At 35.8% G+C, this 21,223-nt stretch overlaps 1 protein-coding gene across 4 annotated transcripts in view; it reads right to left on the reverse strand.

The window, feature by feature from the left end:
* The window catches only part of SLK (STE20 like kinase), a 48,632-nt gene that overhangs the window by 23,151 nt on the left and 4,258 nt on the right, over positions 1-21,223 (reverse strand). For all 4 annotated transcript variants that reach the window (XM_039554153.1, XM_039554154.1, XM_039554152.1 and 1 more), the window contains exons 2-4: positions 4,908-5,072; positions 2,520-2,568; positions 1,693-1,842 (exon numbers count right to left, since the gene is read on the reverse strand). In XM_039554153.1, coding sequence (XP_039410087.1) covers positions 1,693-1,842; positions 2,520-2,568; positions 4,908-5,072 — 364 coding nt within the window. The remainder of the gene's footprint in view (positions 1-1,692; positions 1,843-2,519; positions 2,569-4,907; positions 5,073-21,223) is intronic.

Raw genomic sequence — 21,223 nt, forward strand, 5'->3', positions numbered from 1 at the left:
ACTACAGGTATTTAAATAATAAAACTCATATCCATATAAAAATAAAATGCAATTAAAGAAATTTACCTGCCATTCACATATCTGTAAAACAAGGAATTACCCATTTCTTTGTATAACAGAATCCAAATACAAGTAGTTTAAAAGGAGTAAAATGCTACTTCAAAGGATGCTGTACATTTTTCAAAACTAAATCAGGTCTTTTTTTAGAAAACTTAATTAGCAGACCTGAATGCATCACCAAATGCACGTGTGGAAGAAATCTCTCTGTGGTCTGAACTGTTAAGTAGTATCTTGACAGCCTGCAAGGTGCTGTGTACCAGTTAAGCTTGACAAAACCTTAAAATAGTTCCAAGTCTGTATGAGGAGAAGCGAGGTCATGTGAGGAAATGAACTGAAACAAATTACTCTCTATGACCATGAGACTCCTGCTATCATCTGAGTTTTCTTTGATAGCAGTGCCAGGAAACTAAGACAGTGGTTCTATTACATTTAAAAATCAGGCTGCGACCCCGAGTGCATCACTAAATGCTCAGGCTTCCAAGAAAAACTACACCAGTAAAGTTACATGTACTCTGCAGACTAAAAGAAAGCCAGATGCAAGGACTGTGTGTACAAGCAATAATCCTGTATGAAGGGATCCGGGGAAAAGCACAAACACACTGAACTGATCAATACAGCAAAGCAGGTTCCTAAATATTCTCCGTTTCTTAATAGAGAAGGTGCACTGTACCTTGCTGAGACTGTGATCAATTCGAGTTAGGCAGGAGATATATTTCTGAATTTTGACAGTCTTGCTTCCATTTAAAAGGAATGTCTGTATCAAGGCTGCAAATTTAGAGCCCCAGTTCCCTGTGGCAATATTCTGATTCTCCTTACCTTTGCCCTCTGTGCATCCAAAGAAATACAATTGATCACACACCACTCAGAGGGAAGGCTTTGAGAGCACGGGAGGGGATGTCATGGAAGCATGCCATGGGTGGAGCCACTGTAAAGGCTGACAGCTTATACACATTTTCCCCTGAAACAAAGTGGATCCAGATAATTCCTGCCCTTTCCTGGCTGAATGAAGGGATGCTATTCACCACCACCAGCCCTTTGTCAGTTCTGCATGGAGGAATGGTCAGCTGAGTAAACATGTGGATGATTGCTTAAATTGAGATTAAAAAAAAATCAGAAATCAATAATAGTAAGCTTGTATTAATTTTGTTCCAGACTGTTCGGTCTTAATTTCAGTGCAACAATTGAAAAAGGCATGGGAAAACTAAGATGGGTAATTAAGATTATTACTTTTCTCTCAATAAAGGAAGAGACAATAGTACAAGGTACTGCTTTTTGGTGATCATGAAGAATGTTCCTTTTCCAAACAAACAACTTCAAAGGCAAGTTCTGATGTTATCACAGTAAAGGTAAGTATAATCAGGAACTTTATACTAAGAAACAGTAAGACCTATGATGACTTCCTGTGCTGATTTTGAAGTATGGAAGATGTGACAAATATGGTCAGGATATTTGCTCAAGCTTTTTTTTTTTTTCCCTTGATAGTATCAAACCATTTGCTTCTGAAAAACGTCTCATTGTTGATTGGTATTTCAGTAGGTAAATATTGAACTCTGACAAACTACAGCCGAAGGAAAATACTATTAAAACACCATACCAAGGTCCAGGACAGAGTTTTATTTGCAACATGCTTACCTAGTTTAATGTCTCCATCTAATGTGAAAAGAATATTGCCAGCTTTTAGATCTCTGTGGATGATCTTATTCTCATGCAAGTAGTTCAGTGCTTCCAGTGTCTGCCTGCACACCACTTTGATCTGTGGCTCTGTTAATGGTCTTTCAAGCTCTACAAGAGAGAGACAGAAATAATCACAACATTTTTGCATTTTACGTTATGTGTTCATAGCAAATGCTATAGTAATATATGGGAAAACTAATTAATCTGACAGATTCTAAGCATCACATGTCAGAAGAAAATTCTCTCTTAGAATATTTCCTCCTTCCAATAAAGATCTCATTCCTTGAACCCAACTCCCTTCTCATTATGAATTATGTATACGTACATATCAGAACTGTGAAAAAGCTACATAGTTTAGAGACTGGTTCTTTTGTGTGGTACATAGAGATGCTAAAGACCAGGTCTTTTACTTACTGGTATTAGCATTCACCTAATTTGAGGAATAAGCAGAGAAAAATCCCTAACTTTAATGTAGATGCAATATAAAGAATTATCACAATGTAATTTGGAAGGTGGCAGTGGAAGGAGAAGAATGAGATCCTGAAAAGGGCTCATACAGATTATGTTATGACAGCAGAGAGCTCCATAAGCAGATAACAACTCTTGACTTTCACTTAAAGAATCAAGACCGAAATATGCTTGGAAAAGTAAATAGACACTTTCAAAATGAAAGATACAGGTGTAAATACTAATTTTTAAACCCCAACATTCAAAACATATAGCACACCAATTACATAAATATTTGCATATCAATACAATACACATATGAAACAAGTCTTACTTACCCAACATCACTGCATCTACTGCTCCTCCTGCACAAAATTCAATCAGGATCTGTATATAAACAAAAAAAACAAAAACAGAAATTAGAAATTAAATAGTTCCACTGAATGGTATCATTGATTAAGGGAGCATTATTGGGAGATCAGAGTTTCAGACTATTTGGCCTCAACAAATTATTTTTCTAACCTGCAAAATATTGGTACTGTTACCCAGCTAGAAGTAGGGCTGTGCTGCTCGAGCAAATTATTTGAAAATGCCTCGAGACCCTCAGACAAAAGTTTTAATCCAAGTATAAAATAGCATAATAAAACTTATAAAACATAATGACACAGTCAGCTTAAACCTACTCCTTGTAATGTGATTTACATAATCCTTGCAAACTCATTTCTCGGTTATTAAGCTCTACTTCTATACTATAACCTCTGACTGAAAAGTCCAAGAGCTAAATGATTTTCCAGTAGCTGATGCTATCTCCTATATTGTTTCAGATGAGATGAAAATACGGAAAAACACTCTTGAAAGCTACAGAAAATTACTAAATTCAGATGTTTACATCAATTTTCCTGCATTTTCATTCATACCTACAATACATCAAGGCCTTTATCCTAGAATGTAATAATATTAGAACAAGTCCATCTCCAGTTCTGAGTTTCCATTTGAAACAAAAATATATTGCAATTATTTTTGAGCACAAATTATGCTGATATGAAGGACAGAAAGAATATACATAAAGGAGAAAGAGGGGAGACAAAGGAAATGAGGAGAGCAAGAAAGAGGAAATGTCATCCAAGACTGATACCCCACTCTTCCTCATGTGTTTTTTATTAATTTGCACTTTAAACATTAAATTATAATCTTCTGTCTGACAGCTAAGAAGTATTTCTTGTCAGAATCTCAACAGTCAATGTTCCTGGAAATAGTATCTTTTGTTTTTTTTTTCCTGTAGAGTAATTTAAAAATCAGAGTATAATTGCCCATAAAAGAGGAGATCTCAAAGTATACCTTGTACCACAACACTTATATATACGCCACTTATGTCACATATACTTCAAATTATTATTGCACAATAATATTATTTTCCCCACAACAATGGTACCAACAAATGTATTATATAATGCAACTCTTTGTAAATCCTATAAACATTATTCCATTTACATGCTTCTGTGTGCCAAATAGTCAAATGTGGGAAATTGTACATAAAGAATTTATTTCTCTAAAATTTGTAGTTTGGTCTGACAGAGGTCTCTTTGCTCGAGAAATCATGTTTCTAAACTTGGAAAGCAAAACTGTATTTAATGTCCAACCATCATTCTGTTTTTCCCCTGCATGAAATTCTGTTTATTTACCACATCATAATCCTCGTGGCTTTCAAGCCCCTGCATTTCACTGTAACTATGTAGCTACAATTTTATTTTCAAAGTATTTACTTCTATCTTTATTCTGCCAGAGAAGCCTACCCACTCAGTTTCATATTGTGCTTCTATGCATACTTGCTTTCATGCTGACCTTCATGCATAGAAATTTTTTCAGTATTCCACTGTTTTATATAATATTTTACTCTGCACTGAGATCACCAAGTTTTGAGCTTAGCAAAATAAATGTGCATCAGGAAACATAGTATTACACTTCCACCATTTGCTCAAAGGATAAAGTTTATTTGTAAGGCTCCCAAGGAAATTTTCTTTTACTTGTTTTAGGTATCTTTTTGAAATATAAACTCTTAAAAAAACCCCCAACCATGTATTCTTTGTACCATTCCAAAAGCACCTATAAATATTGCACTGGATGACCTAAAAGTACAAACTGTATTGTCACAGCTAAAGCTATCCAAGCAGACACACAGGATGTAGCACAGCAGGGATGTGCAGTCCCACATAGGCTCACTGCACATCAAGGTACAAATACCCAGGGTTTAAGTAAATTAATTATGGTTCAAGTCCTGGTAAACTGTCCTTCCTGGGAGTGCCAATAAACTCACTGGTATCTAAAGTTACATACTTCACAGGCTGACCTTTTCAGCATATTATTTATTTTTCCAGGTGTGGTTCTGAACCTCACTCTAAATCGTGCTAATGTAATTAAAATCTGAGTCCTGGTGTTACAAATAAGCACCAGCTGAGAACTCTCTCAATACACCAAAATGAACTGCTAATTTCCACATTTTAGATTCAAACCCCTGACCAAATGACTCAGTGTAACACAATTCTGCAGTGACAATTTCCTAAGTCATACTCACAATTTACAAATTAGTTTTGAAACTGAGTAGCTATCCCAACAGTGACAACCCAGAAGAAATCTGACTGACAAATGATATTTTGATAAAGAAAAAAGTGTAATTTCAGTAACCTTTTGAAATAAGCAAAAGCATTTAGAAAATGAAAAATACCTACCCACAGATTGTTTTCATAGTAGAAAGCATCTAGGAGCTTGACAATATTAGGATGATCACAGGATGCTAAAATATCAATCTCCACCATATAATCTTCAAGTTCTTCTTCTGATTTAGTATCTATCACCTTTGCAGCAGCCAGAACTTTTGTTTCTTTGTTCTGAGCCTGTAAAAGAAAAGTCACCGGAAACATATACATGAACTTCACCAGACAACTGGCACCGGCAAAAAAACCCCCACAAATAAACCAACCCTCTCCACACTTCTGTACAATTTTCCTGCCTCTAGTTTCATCCTCTACAAAAAGAGAACACCTGCATATTAAAGAGAAGATAAAATCTAGTAGAAAAAGGGTTTAATAACTTTTCTCAATGTCAAGAAACAATGAAAGACAAGAATGTAAAAATACTTAATTCTCATCACATTCTTTAAACCATTATCATGCAGTCAATAGCTCAGGATAATTGCTGCCTTACTAAGATGAAGTTTTGTGCTGCTCCTCAAACACCATCCATTAACACGTGGCAAGGAGTACGAAGGAGCCTCTACCCTCTGTTTCTGCCCTTCTGACTCTCCCCACATTGTGGCAGCACCGCTGTTCCCAAAGCCGCACAGAGAACCAGATCCTCCCCCAGGAACCAGCAGGTTGCTCCTCTTCAGCCAGGGGCTGTATGCAAGCTCCCGGCTTGAAGAGCTGCCAAGCCATCATCCGTTTGTCTGGGCATTTTGCTCCCTTTGCTTCAGCAGCCTGGGAGGACTCCCACAGATGGGACTCCTGGAAGGTGGGGCACTGGAAATGCTGCCAGCCTCTATTACTTCTCACCCGCAGACCAGGGGGGACCTGGTGCTGCTGCAGTGATAGGGACAACTACAGAACAAGTAAAACAAGCAAAGGGAAAACAAGACTGGGGGTAGGGGTACCCAAGGAAAAGAAAAGGCATTTCTGCTATGCATTTAAATATTCTTCGGCTTTTTTCAAACATAAGAAATTACAGACAATTCAAGTGACTTATTTAAATAATAAAACATTTCAGAAACAAGGAAATACTACTTTTTAACAGAATACTGCTGAAACCTAATCACAAAAAATTATATACACTTTCTAATAATTCTCTTGTAAGTTATGTTTGAAGGAATGCTCAATTTCAAGCTGCAGCAAGCTTTAAACAAGGAGGTGTATTTTTCTCAAGCCATCATAAAAACACTATTTTGTCAAGTAGTGACATTCCCAGTGGCTACCTCTGAATAAAGGAAGTGCAGGACTGAAGTCTACTTCAACCATTGTATGTGAAGACCACGAAGCGAAGTCCTACATTTATTCCACTGAGTTTTTGACATTCAAATGAAATAAATGGCAAGGAGGGACAGAGGCTCTCTCAAAAGCAGCAAAAGACAAGGACCTGCAGGGGCAATTCCAACTTTTGATGTGAAGCATCACAAGGTGGTTCATCCTGTCTCTCTGCTGATGTGGATTGTGCATGGCCCCAAACCTATTTGGGATGATCCAAGGACAGGACACAGCAAAAATCCCAAAACCTGAGCTTTGTCACCTAATGACTTCATACCAATATCAGACAAAAGCTGGTATCAGACAGCAAGTAAGAACTCTTAAGAATAATTTTGAAGGTCTAAATATTATTACTTGCCCAGCTATAAATAATTCTCTCAATGTGGCAAAAGATAATAAAATATTTAAAGATAAACATTTATATTAACATTCAGTAAAACAGCAGTAACAGCAAACCACACTTCTAAAGCATAGTTCCAGCTGATTCATCTCATGTTGAGGGTAAAGGTTTTCCATTACATTTCTTTTTATCTCAATATTCTTTCCAAAACAAAAACCAACCAAATCTTCCCAACCTCAATATTTGCCCTCCCATGTTTAACAACAAAGATAAGAAATCTGTATAACATCATTTGAAAACCAACTACTGAGAAGCTTTCCAACACACATTCTAATAATAAAAAGGAAAAGGTCTGCTTAGTAACGCAAACAACTTTTGTTTTGGTTTCATGCTTTGTAGCAAGAATGAAAGACCAACCTTCCTATTCTAGAGCTGCACTGTAAATTTATCACAAAAAGTGAAACAGATGTCTAACCACAACAGAACTAGACTTGGTAGCTTTACATGTTCAGAAAAAAATGGTTTTTAAAGCATCTTTCTAAAGAACTCCAATTTTAACTGTAAATGTACTTTTTTGAAACATGCATGGCCACACACTCTTCACTGCACCCTAAAGGATACTTAAGAAAATAAAGCTGAAATTAATTTTTACACGAGTTTGCTTCCAAACTATATAAAGGCAATAATCTTTTGTTTAAATAAAACCATCTACATCAGGTAACAGATGTTACTGCTTTCAGATTCAGTTTTACCTTTGAGCAAGAAAGGCATTGCTAAGTTAGTGTGAATGATTACACACTCGGGAGTTTGCTGCATTTACAGCATACATTGTCTTTTTCTACTGATAGAACACTTTGTATTTTGATTTTTTCCCAGATCCTTTTGCTTGAAGTTAACTAGAAATCTGCTTTGAGTAAGTTTCTATGATTTTCTCCTTTTGGCAGCTCTATTAAAACACCTTGTTACAAACCATGAATTATTATAGAGACAGTGTGGTTATCTTTATGAGCATCTTAGCAATTATAAACAAAACAAATGTTTGCCTTTGTTCTGACTTAAAATAGTAAAATTTTGTAGGTCTAGATCCAGACTTTTTTCCCAGCTCTTAAAAGAAAAAAATATTTAGAATTAGCATATTTCCCCATGGTATTTCTGAGGACTGATGAAACATTTTAAGTATACATCAAGTTACACCTGAAAAAAATTGTATCTTTTAAAGTTATTTTTGACTAAGGCATTAGTCATCTCCACCCCACAATGCACTCTATAAAAAATACCCATCTATTTGACTTACTGTAAGAAACGTGCTCTTTTGAACTGTGTAGGAAAGGATTTTACTCTTAATGCATAAGATTTATGAATCACTGTACTGTACTGAGAAAAAAAACCTCTTTGGATTAGGAGGAACAAAAAGCACTTGCAACTTTGTGTGGGCATGTTTGTTTTTTCTAAACTTTGGCTGAAGTCTTTCTTCTTCCACATAACGTTCTCCAAAGGTCAGAGCCAGAGCAAAAATGATTGTGTAGACAGTCTTGATTTGCAGATGGAAATTCTGCATTTGGGTACACCAACATTTAAAGTCACCCTGCCATTTATGTTACAGGACGTATTTTGAAAGGGCAGAACTTCTGAGTAGCTGTAGCCCAGCATTTTCTTCCTATATTTTAGCTCTCAAGTACCAATTCAATTTATTCTAAATGCTCTGCTTAAATACATTTGATTCTGCTTCTATGATTAAGTGACTTAAACCTCAGTCCTAAGCGAAGAAATCCAAACTGGCATATTCAATGGTTATGTGGAGACAAGGAAGAAAGGGGTAGAAGGATTCATTAACAAAATTTGATCTTTTTAAAAGATACATACATAATAGCTGAAAACCGAATTGGAATAACTCCTTCTGTCAAGATCTGACTAATGCAAGATGACATGGATATTATTAACTATTACATGCAACAACACACAAATATTGCAATCCTTTCAGTAAAACTCCTATTTGGATTATGTATTGAAAGTTACTACAGCAAACATTTTAACTTAAGGAAAGAGAATGCACAAGGAAATAACAAGCTGTATTTTTCAGCATGGTTTTTGCAGTGGATGGCACAGTCTCATCAGCTGTCAACACACAGAAAAGCACAGTTATTCTAAGTTGAAGTACTTTAATAAAGATGGATTGCAGGCCTGTATAGAATAAATCATCTTAAAAACTACAACTTGTAAATTAATTTGCCTGAAACATCCCTTACACAAGGCTGGCAACGTACATCTAATGCACAAAAGTGTTGTACAAATCTGAAAACATCTCAAGAAAGAAGAGCAACCATTCCACACAAAACCAGGACCTGCAAGTATGTGAAATTAGCAGCTCCTCCCTAACAATGCTGGATTTTTGCACAGTATCATATAACTAAATGTAAGTTCTAGAGGCAGAAGCTTTGTGAAGAGACTGACAGCAGAATATTAAAAGGCAGGTTTACTATCTGGGCACTAGGCCAAGAAGTTGCATATTCCCAGCCCTGGACAGCAGGGAGAGCAGAGCCACCGTTCCAGAGTAATAGGATTACAGCTCAGAGATAACACATAGCCTTTCATCTTCTGATGACCAATATGAAGTTTCAGCCTGATTGTGAGGAGCTGTTTCAGTTTCCTATTGCCAGCAAACGCTTCCTTCCCAACTGTGCATCTCCTCTGCAATGCAGCTTTAAAAATTAAACAATATTTACAACTGGAAAAAAGTTAAGTACATCCTTCGCTTCTTGTTCAGCCAGCCACAAACCAAGCTGAGATATGAGAGAGAAAATAATTCGTCACCTTTCCTCCTGATGCCTGATCTCTTGTAAGATGTTACATAACCCCACTGCATGTTTTGCAGGCAGCAAAACAAATCAATTAAGAAGCATTTCCTTTCTGACTCATTCTTCTCAACAAAACTGTATCGTTATAATCATGGATCATCCAAGTTGTCAAAAGGGGAAAAATACACACATCCCTATTCAGTGAAAAACGTTTTTCCCACATAAAAAGCTCCACTTTTGTGTAAACTTGGGATTGTCAGCTCTAGTTCCATGTAAGTTTTCTGATGGTACCTGGGTAATCAGTACTGAAAAGCTGGCCTTGTACAACACAAAGGCAGATGTTTCTCTGAGCTACGGCAAAGTAGAGATTTCAGTCTTTCTTAAAACATATGAATAAAGGAAAAAAAATCGCTCTCATTTTAAATTTTAGCAGCTTTATCAAACAAAACTATAAAAAGTAGTCTGGCCTAGTGGAACAGCTACAGTGGACTTTGTTTTGTATATTTAACATTGTCCTGGGTATTTTGAAAGTAAAAAAGTCCTGTGTGATTGACCAGTATCAAGTGTTCAAATTTATTTTCAAAAACACGGAAAGATGTTTTTTATTAGCAAATTTTAGAAAAGAAATCTACTGTAGTCAGATAAAAGGAAGCATTAATTCTAACACTAAATGTTAAAAAATGTAATTAAAAATATCAGTTTGAATTCAAGAGCAAATAGCTACTCTTGCAATATTAAACCACAATTTTAACAAGAAATCACAAGTTCAGCCAATGAAGACAGCAACCTCCACAGATTTCTGGAAAGTTAAAATGAGCCAGTCATTTCAAAGAAGTTGTTAGTTTGCAACAGTCTTCACTGCACGATGTTTGAAATAGTCGTAGTAATAAATTTTTTTTTAAAGGAGATTATTTCAATTTTTCATTTAATTATAGATATGGTTGACCCAAGGAATTAAAAACCAGCTAATTTCAGTTATACCTTCTGAAACTTGTTGAAATTACTGTTACAGAAGATCTATTCAAAAGATAATGAAAGGACAGTATCTCCCAAAGAAGATGATACACCCTTGAACTACAGCTGACCAGCCAAACATTTTCCCAGCACGCACCAAGTATCACAGCTACCCTACTATGCAATTTTTTCTACTTAGAAAGAAGTTAATTAAATTCAGTTTCCCTGTTTAATGCTAGGGGGAAAAAAAAAACCAACACTGAAATAGAAATACAGATAAAAGTGCCTCTATTTCCTACAAGCAAACGCTATTCCTAGGAAAGTGGAGGCCAGGGTTCAACCCCAACTGCTGAAGCATCTTTATGATCCTGTGGTCTGGTGCTGCCTTTGTGGCTATGCTCGTTTGGGAGCTGTTTCCATGACAACTTCACTCTTTCAACATTATCCTTGTACTTCGTACTTACTGTGGTTCTTCTGCTTCCTCCACAGTTGGTTTCTGAGGATTCCACAAGTTATTTTTGGGAGTGGTATGAAATATAATTTTCATGTTTAACCTGATGTTTCCTGCTAAGTATTCTCATTAATTCTGTGTTATTTTGTGTACTAGCTAAGCACAATTCCCATCCTGATTGCACATGCTTTGTGCCACTGAAATTACAATACTTATATTCATCTTTGAAAAGTACATGGGCTGAACTGGCAAGTATGTGCAGAATAACTGAAACAATTCTTTAGAGTAAACTTAACAGAGAAGAGGATCTCAGATTTCGGCATAATTCTTATTTAAGCAAATACATTTAAAACACAGGATGAAAAATAAGAAAAAAATTGCTAAATACTGGCAAGAAGAAAACAGCTATGCTGTTCTATAATAACACATTTTCCCTTCTCTTGCTGCGTGATGGCTTCCATAAAAGCAACAGGGAAAACCAGCTGATGATATTGGGAAAACATTTGGAACTAAAGCATTAGGTGGTGTCAGAGGTCTAAGTGCAAAGGAGTGGTATTTTCCCCCTAAATTCAGTTATAATAACTGTACAACCTGCTTGCTAAAGCAGCATTAAAACACACAATACTGCATTACAATCAACTCCTAAACTTGAGAAGGGGGAGGTGTGACAAATTGAGATTTATCCCTGCAGGGTTAAGCTGCTTTGCCAGTATCTTTCCCCTGCAGAGGACACTAACAGTTGCTGGCAGAGGTTCTCAGTTTTATCCAGCAACAGACAATGTCAGCTCCAAACTAATTTAAAACTTCCCAGGAAAGACAGTAACACAGTGGATCTTCATCTTGGATTACAAACATCCTGCAATTATTTATTTGGTTTTGTGCTATTAGAAAAAAAAAAAAGCTTAATGCTTACTAATTTATTTTAGTGACTACAGCTTAAAAATCAGTCTATTCTAGTAATAAACACACCTTTATTCCAAATAACCTAATTAACATTGCTTCCAAGAAACAATGTTATCAAGAAATAATTTTTAATCAAACCATAATTACTAACTTTGTCTTAATTCTACTGAACAGCTAAACAACAAGTCAGAGTTGAAGCTGTGTACAGACTGTTGTTTTATCAGAAAATTATCCCACTGACAGGTGGAGAATTTTATGATTTGCTTTTCATAATTTTATTATTTGTCTGAACATAGGATTTAAGAAACCTCCGATTCCTTCACCTGAGGATTCTGTTAGAATCTTGCTTCTAATCATTTAACATCTGTAACAAGCTTTAGCTCACTGGAGCCCAGAGCCAGCGTTACTCCTGCTAACCCCCTTTCCCAGGGAGACATTTGGAGCTGTTAAAGCTCACTCTGGAGCCTTCTGCAGACAGAGACACCACCGAGTCTTTTGGCTGCACGTAGCACAAAGTCATTTTGTTTACTCGCACTTTGCAGAGTAGTGTACATCCACAGATGTACGAGTACCAGTCTAGTACACTCCTTTGTTCTTTTCCTTGCTTTTTTTTTTTTTTTTTTTAAATAGAGTGGCTTGGTCAACCCACAGCTCCTTGGAGTTAAGTTACAAAACAAAACTGAGATCTGCTTTGCCCAAAGCTTTTCAGCCAGATCAGATGCAAGATGGCTACAGCTATTTGCTGACCCAGTACAGCCATTCATTATAACAAAACAAGAAAAAAAGCAGTACATCTGACTTGAGCATGGAAAATTCTGTCCTTCCCAACTGGGTATGAACAAGTCAACAAAATAATAAAGAAAGAAAAATGACAATTTCTTTGGACTTTTTAAGAACCCTTCAACAAAGGCCTTCTGACATGTTACTAGGGAAACTACATAACCATAGAAATGCAATGTGGAATAGTCATTAAGTTAAAAAAACTTGCTGTCCAAAAAGTAAAGAATATTATTAAAAACTCTACATTTCATATAGTAGAAGGAAGGCATTAAAAGACCTGCACCAAGACAATTTATTTTATATATTTATTGCAGAAGATGACGGCCTATAGCAGATGTAACTTAACTATCATTTAAAGTGTAAACATCTTACTAGCTCAAATATATGGGCAATTTGAGAAAAGGTTCTGTATAATTTGATACTGCAATGTGAGCCATATTCAAATCTCCCAATAAGCACAGCTAAATAGCCAGAGGGGAAAGATTAAATTAAGAGATGAAGTGTCATCACCCCTTTTCATTCTTTGTCCTCCTAAAATGAACAACAAATGCAGTATACTTCATATATTTTAAGATAAAAATATAAACTATATATGCAGTTTAAGACTCAGTGTTTTATAAAGAGATACAGTTGTAGCAGAGGGAAAGGAAATGAGACTACATCAATACCACACTGAAACTGGCAACAGCTCTTGCAAAACTATCAAAGCATATATTCTGTTGCTTCATGCATACTCTAGTCTGTTAAAATGAAACTTCCTCTATTTCTGAAGGAGTAAAAGCAAGAAGTAGAGTAGATTTAGAAAGTTTTAACTAAAAAAGCTGTACATCATCATCCCTCACTTTTAAGTAAAATTGTTACAGAAACTAATTCATATTCTATTTATGGTATTGATATATTTTTTTTTAAATAAATTTTAGAATTCTAGAGGGGAGTCATTGGTGCCTTACATACACATCTCTAAGGCAATCTAACAGAAACCAACTGCAAAGACAGCAACAACAACAAAAAAATCAATAGAGTTAAGCTGGTGTCATTCAGTGCTCTGCAATGTAAACAACTTATTTTCAAGTCAGTCCTACCAAGATAAACTTTATTAATTATAAAATTCCCTCTGCTGGTATATGCTATTTAATGCTGGTACAGCCTATGACTTGCAAGTAGTTTCTCCTTTGTTGTTAATCCTGACCCTAAAGTTACACAGCACCTCACAAGCACAAAATGAAATTTCAAAAGGTGCCTCACACAGTTTAGATGAGCTGGCTACCTTTGTGCTGCAAAAATGAGATCTCAAGAGATGAGAAAGAGCCATCTCAATAAACATTTGGTATTCCTTGACAACTGGCTATTCAAGTACCACAAAAATAGCATCCTGGGTTCTGTAAATGAACTTCATTCATATTCAGCACAGTAGTGGAATATGCTGCTTCTGATGCTGCCTTTCAGATTAACTGTTCGGTTTGTTGGTGTTTTTTTAATTGTTGAATTTAAACAACTAACCAATTATGAAAACCGACTACTCTGAGAAACTATATAAATGCAAATCCTATTACTTAACAGCAGATTTCAAAGGGAATTTTAATTTAGAAGCATGCTGCTGATGATGATATTTTTCAAATTCTCATGTTCTATGCACTTGCTGTTTGACATTTTACTGATTAGTGTAATTTGTTCAGAATTTACCTAGAATGCTACTGATAAACACAAACAGCCATGGGAATAATTGCATTACTTGATAAAATTATTTTTTAAAAAATCCAGATAAACAAATAAAGACAAAATTCTTCAAAGCTCAAATTTCCTTGCAAAATTTCTTTGCAAAGCTCAATGCAAAAAATACACAAAAGAAAACCAAGTGCTATACCCAGACACTTGCAACTAACAAACTCTTAGCAATACAAGGTTTTCATGTAATGTTGGAACATTGTTCTTCCTCTGACAGAACTGTTGAGAGTCATGGTAACACTAAGCAGTTAGACACACAAGATGTTCAGGAGGAAGCACTGCTCTTGCCTCCCAACAGGATGGCAATGCTACTTTCAATGGAGTTGTAGAAGCTTTATTTCGCCCATGTCCCCAAGATGTGACGTTGCACGGCTCTTAGGAGGAAATCTGCTGAGGGAAAACTACTTCGTCTCTTTATTCTTCTTCTCCCTCTCTCTCATGTTTATTTTTTTAATTTATTATTAGGATGAAAGCTTTTTGAAGCAGAGGACTATGTTTTGTTGTGTATTTGTACAGAGAGAGGGAATGAAGAATTCCATTCCTTTTGGAAAATTATCAAAGCCACTTTTTGCTTCAAAACACCCTACTCACTCTGAAATTCAATTCGGTTTCTGTACTTTCCTCATACAAGGTAGATTTAGTGCCAAATAAGAAGTATTACAAGATTTTCAATCTTTTCTAGCAATTATTGAGCACACCTAAAGTAGAAAAGAGAATCACCACCTGAACTAAAACTGGGATCATAGGCTTATCGTTAATTTGCAGTTAAAGATATGCCTACATAACAAAATTCACCTAGCATGGATATCAGTGGTGCTAAGGGACAGAACCACTGGCTGATAAAAACACCAACAGCATTTACCACAAGTACCTTTTTATTAGTAGTTGCTAAGAGCAAATGGTTCCTACAACAGGAGCAAGTCTGTTTTTTCTTTTGTCCTGACAAAAAGCATTCATCTGACACACCGTAACAACTTCAGAATATTGCTATGCCACTCTTTTACAGCTATTGAAGCCAATGCTGACGCTGTCCTGGCCATTTTCCCTTACATTAGCAGTGTCACTTGTCTGGCCCTCTCGTGAGCTAGTCTGGGCAGCCAAGAAGATTACATGGACAATCAGCTTTTGCGTGGCTTAGTTCGTTGAACCAGATCAACATGGGGCTGGCAAGCACCAGGCCTGTCACAAGGAAGATGTGGGAAGGTGAATACACTGTCAGAACCCTGCCTGCATTGACCTGCATCATCGGAAACTGTTGTGGAAAACAGTAGGTAAGACCCTGACACTCATCATTTGAATGTCACTTCTGTACTTACTAAAATGCACGACTTTGGACAGCAGTGTGTTGTTGACTGTTTCACTTAGTAAATATCACAGATCCACACAGTTTTACTGCTTTTCAGGGACTCAAAAGAATCTTCTTCATATTGCACTGGCTCAAAAGTGAGGTCCTATGTCAGGCCACTAAAAGCCACAAATTTACAACACCACCAATAAACACTGAAAAAGGCACCACAAATAGTAGAGGAAACAAATCTGTACACGAGCTCACTTTTATATTTCACTTCTAAGTGCTAGGGGCAGTATGTGGGTTTTTTGTTTGTTTTTATTCAAATGTAACATGCAAAATCAATAACCAAATTACTGGGTTCCTAAGCTGGCCAGAACACCTATGTTTGCTACCAAGAGACAGTTTGAAATTCTTGATGCAGCCAAGAGCAAAGGATACATTTTCAGGTACCTCAGCTATCCCTGTCAACAGGAAACACTTGACAGTATTGTTTAAATGGTGATTTTTAAGCTTTCACACTTCCCAGCTCAGAGATGAAAAATAGCAGACAGGTTACCTATAAACTTGGTTAGTACATCTCCATTAATAGCAAAAACTAGTTGGAAAGGGTGAAAGAGTAAAAAAGCTTGGCTTAACTCTGAGAGTATCCATTTCTCCACATTACTGGGATGGTTTGAGTTTGTTTTGGGGATAATTCCTGTTCAAACTCTTCTGACCATATTTTCCCACAATGATCACAGCTTATGGTGTGCTATAGCTGCACAGACCTGTGCTTCTGACCCTTGACTATCCAGCAATAAAAACCAGGACTGTTTGCCTGGACGGTGAACTGAAAGACTTGTGACATCCACAGAAGTTAAGCAAGCAAGAGAATGAGAAGGAAAATCAAAATTATTAAAGGGTCAAGCAGTTGTCTTATAAAAAGCAGACTAAAAAGGTTGGACCTCTTCAATTCAAACAGGAAAAGTTGAAGGTGGGGCAGGAACATGACTGAACTTTACAAAATAAAAAAGGCAGCATATGAATTGAATAAATTGAGACAATGGCTGTGAAGGAGATGAGGGTTTACTGCAACATTCTAATTTTTGCTGAAGCACTCAATTAACATTTCTCCATTAAGGTTTTGCTGCCTTTTGATTACAAAAGTATTCATTCTTTTCCTTTTCACTATTTAGAAATACAGTGAAAACTTTTCTTCTGTAATGCAAAATCTAGATGTGTTAGAGAAAAGCTTTGTTTTTACAGCATAAATCTGTTTCAAGAGAACCATTACCTACAAGATAAAGAAAGAATAAAATCCTGTGCAAAAAGTGTTGCCAAGTTATTACAGTATCATTAACAAAGTTACAGTAACTTTCCTAAGAATACTTTCTGAATCATAGCCCTGACTAAACATTTCTAGAGACAAAACCCAGTTCCTTAAAGTCCTCCTTAAACAAGGAAGTCTCAGATCTAAAATGCCATTCAAAGAGATATGAAGAAGCAAAGGGATAGTCTTCCCCCAACTCATTACCAAGTTAGATGGATTAAAACCCAATTCTGCCTTAGGATGGGGATTCACCATTGCATCCATACCAAGCAAACCAATTGTCATCTATGCACAATTTCAGTTCTGGGGTAATGGTTCCCCCCAAAAATACTTCACTTTCTGTTCACCCACCCATTTTTAATAATTGCAAAAATGCAACTTCAGAAAAATTCTTCCTGAAAATAATAAAGTTTCTTTATTCACAATGGCATCCTTTGTTTTCAAATTTTCTGAAACAACAGACTAATTTTCAAGATGGGCACTTGAAGGTAACAGTCAGTCCTCCACAGTAAGGAGAGATTAAGCAAATTTTAAACACTAACCAATAAATTGATTTTACTATTGTAGAACGATCTTACTTTTTCACTTCTTCATGTTTTTCTCCACAGAAAATTAAGTGAAATTTAAAAATCGTATCATAGAATAGCATGCCTCAGGTAGTCAGAATATTCTTAAAGCTACACTTTGGGTGGAACTTGATTCAAGTATGAGTCTAGGTTTGAACAATTTCTTGCTCTAGGCTATAGGTAATTACCTAATTAGAAAATCGCTAAAAAATATAAACATGGCAAGGTAGAGGGAAAATACTTTTAGCTTCCAAATCACCATTCATGCTTAGCTGTCTTACATTAACCTCTCTATATATACACATGAAATCCTACAAAATACTGAAAAATCCAGTCTTAATCCAAAACAGTAAAAAAAACCCCAAAACAATGACAAATCTATAACTTTAATATTGTAACTTGCTTTTACATACATTGAGAACTCCATCAAGAAACACTATATCCTCCTAAAACCAAATATGGTAGTTTAAGCAGGTGAATTAAATATTAAAAGAATCTTACATTACCCTTTTATTGCTTTTTTTTTTTTTTGCTTTAGGTAAATCTTCTGCTGCATATACTTCAGTTGGTTTGTATCATGAACATAGAGTTTATTCAACAGAAAATCTGAAATGCCAGTGGAAAATTAACATTTACAGTAAAGCCTTCATTTTTTGTTGAAGTATGAATACCATTACGAAGTGGTTTGAGGTAGCCTACTAGCTTTTATTGAATATTACTTAGACAATTTTTATTGCCTGACATCCTTCAAACATATTCCACAAGTACTGGGTCTTCTTTCTCTCTAAAAAAATTTCCTTCCCATTTGTGAGTGGAGAAACTGTGTTTCCACATGACATATTTGGATACATCTGAGACTTTAAATTTCTTTCAAGCATTCCATACTGTAATTATGTTATAAAATCATTAAAAATTAATTAGAGGCTGTATTTTATATGTTTTTGGAGAAAAATTATAAAACATCACTCTTTCTTTAGTCTATGCTATTAATTCAATCTGCTTTCTGTGCAATTAATTCAGTCTGCTTTGTTTTCTAACTGCAAATTTCATGGCTTTTCCATCACTAAACATGGAAAACTGGAACAATCCAAACAGTATCAAAAGAAAAGATAGCACAAGCATTGTATTTGAGTAATTTGGCAGCTACTGTAACATAAGACAATAGGCAAAAGAAGTGAGACACTATGAATCTGTCAACTCTGTGTTTAATCTGAATATAGTTAAAGGTTATTGAGGGAACACAAAGAAGCAAAGGCTGAAAAAGTGTTTATATATGACACATCAGCCACCAGGGTCTCAAGGAATGTATTTCAAATCTCAAATCAGAGAGTTTAATTACAGACTCCTCTTGAACACAGACGCAACTGTCATTGAAGGAGAATGATGTTTACAATCTTAGGAGATTCTCAAAACGTGGGTCACAGCCCACGAAACATGGAATTCATAAGTGCATTCAATTTAAACAGCGACAAAATTGGTCAAAACTGGAATTTGAGTGGTCACCAAAAGAAACTTTTCAACTACTGCTCTGCAACACTGGCGCATTGTCCTTTACTACTTGGAGGATTGTAGTTCTGGAGGACCCTGCCAACGATTAAAGGTTTAACCATATTGTCTACAAAACCGTTAACAACCTCCCAAAAAACCAACAAAAACCCCAAAAAACCCATACCAGAATTATTTAATTAAATGGACTGCATGTGAGGATAGAAGAATTATTTCACCAAGTTAGAACAGCTTAAAGAAGCTTCATTCTGCAATCTATTTGACATGAAAGTCACACTTAGCTTACCCCTGAAATCTGAAGTTTTACTCTCCAGAAAAGAAACCAGTCCAAACAGTTACACAGTTAGCTAAGAAATATGATAGATCAGATGACATGAAAAAAAAACCAAAAGGGAACTTAATAAACATGAATAAAATCAAATAATTATTTACTTAGCGTTTTAAACAGTTTACATAACTATGCTCACACCTTGGAAAAGATGACTGCCTTACCAAAGACTGATCATAAGCATTCTATAATTATCCTCCACAAACTTGCCTGCAGTTTTAATTCCAAATGCAACAGAGAGACAATATATTACTCATAAGTTAAGTATTGTGATGCTGATTTTAAGCCAAGCGATGCAAATATGTCCAAAAAGTGAGACACACATGTGCTATGTGCCTTTCAAATATTTCCCTGCTACAAACAAAAAGGAAAGGTAAGTAACAAGTAGCCATTCAAGTCAAGAAAGTTATCTCAATCTACAATTTACAGATGACTTTCTGGCATTACCATTTCCCCAGAAAACTTACTGGAGTGACAATAGGTGTAAAGAGTTCTGTAAAGCTTCCCCTTGACAGATTTCCCAGAGTTTAAAACAGTGATACTGCCTTTTCCTTATCTGGTATCTTCTAATCAGGCTAAAACTGCAACAGTGTGAAAATAACGATAACATTGTAGGGCAAGTCACCAAGCTTTCTATGAACTGTCATGCATCTCTTCTCATCATTCACAGCAGCCCTAGAATACCCAGGCTACTCTTAGAGATTACTGTTCATAGCAAGCTTTAGGTAAAGTTTTAGCTCCATTTTACTTAGACTAAGTATTTAAAATTTACTATTGGTACCTTATACATTAGTCTCTTGAGAGTAAACCAACTCTCCTGTCTCCTCTATCTACTAATGCCTCAATGGCTAAACAAAGCAACATAGCACTTAAGAGAATCTCATTAATTCAGATCTCCTGAGGGTAACTGCACTATTTTACCGCTCCAGTTTAATGAGGGGTCAACTTATATAGTCAATTATGAATGAAAATAAATTAGAAGAAAACATATTTGGTATAGCAAACAATTTTAATCAAAATTGCCAAGAGTTCTGCACCACTGATTCATTCTTCTGTATTGAACTTCAACTTAGGACATTTTCACCTGCTATTTATTTCCAGGTCTGGGCTCATGGCAGAGTCACACATGAAACTTGTTTGTGAAACACCATGTTTGACTGGAAACTTTCAAATATGAATTTATCTTCCAGCTAGTACCAAACATATAGGTCTTCAGACAAACTCAAGCAACATCCTTCCACGGGGAACTATATCATTCGTGTAGGAATGTCTGCAAAGTTTCAACAGCTCTACCAAATTCTTCTAAAGAATTAATGGAACTAATGACACCACATAAGCAAAAAGATAGAGAGTAGAGAAAACAAAGCCTATCTGTGTTTCAAGCTTAGATATTAAGTAACCGGTCAAAATCTGTTCCTGTGAGTCCGAGGTTACAGATGTAAAAGATATCCACCCTAGGAAGCAGAATGATACATTATTATCATCTGGATAACTTCAAGTTGTAATATCCAAATGTAGGAATTTAGAACAATGTGCTGTAAGATGAAAGAAACTAGAAAGTATAAATTCTCCTTGCTCTGCCCTTATTTTGTTTATAGGTCAGACTAATTAATACATTTTCTAGAATTAGAAAATAAGTTATGATGTTAGTGGTACACAAAAAAGTACTTCTAAGCAGCTACCAGCAGTCAGTTCATATTTTAACATTAAAAGGAGTTAAGAACACATAATCATTAAATTATAATTGGTCCAGTCTTATTAAATCACTACTTAAAAATTCTATTTGTTTCTACCTGTTGTAGATGACATTAAGGCAAAACCAAGCTGCCCTGTAAGTCATATAGGTACATTATAGATAAGATGGTTTCAAATACAGATACAAAAGCTTAACTTAAATGAAGCAACACCATTGGATTATTTGACGTGAAGAAACACTATTGTCAAAAGTCCACTATCACCAGCCAGGGATGAGCTGGTACTGGCCAAGACTGCCAATAGAAGTAAATAGGAACACTTCATGTAGTTATAATTTTCAGAAGATAATGCAATTGGGTAATGCTGTTCACCATGATTATGGTTAT

The sequence above is a fragment of the Corvus cornix genome, chromosome 6, assembly GCF_000738735.6.
Source record: "Corvus cornix cornix isolate S_Up_H32 chromosome 6, ASM73873v5, whole genome shotgun sequence".
In the NCBI taxonomy this organism is placed as follows: Eukaryota; Metazoa; Chordata; class Aves; order Passeriformes; family Corvidae; genus Corvus; species Corvus cornix.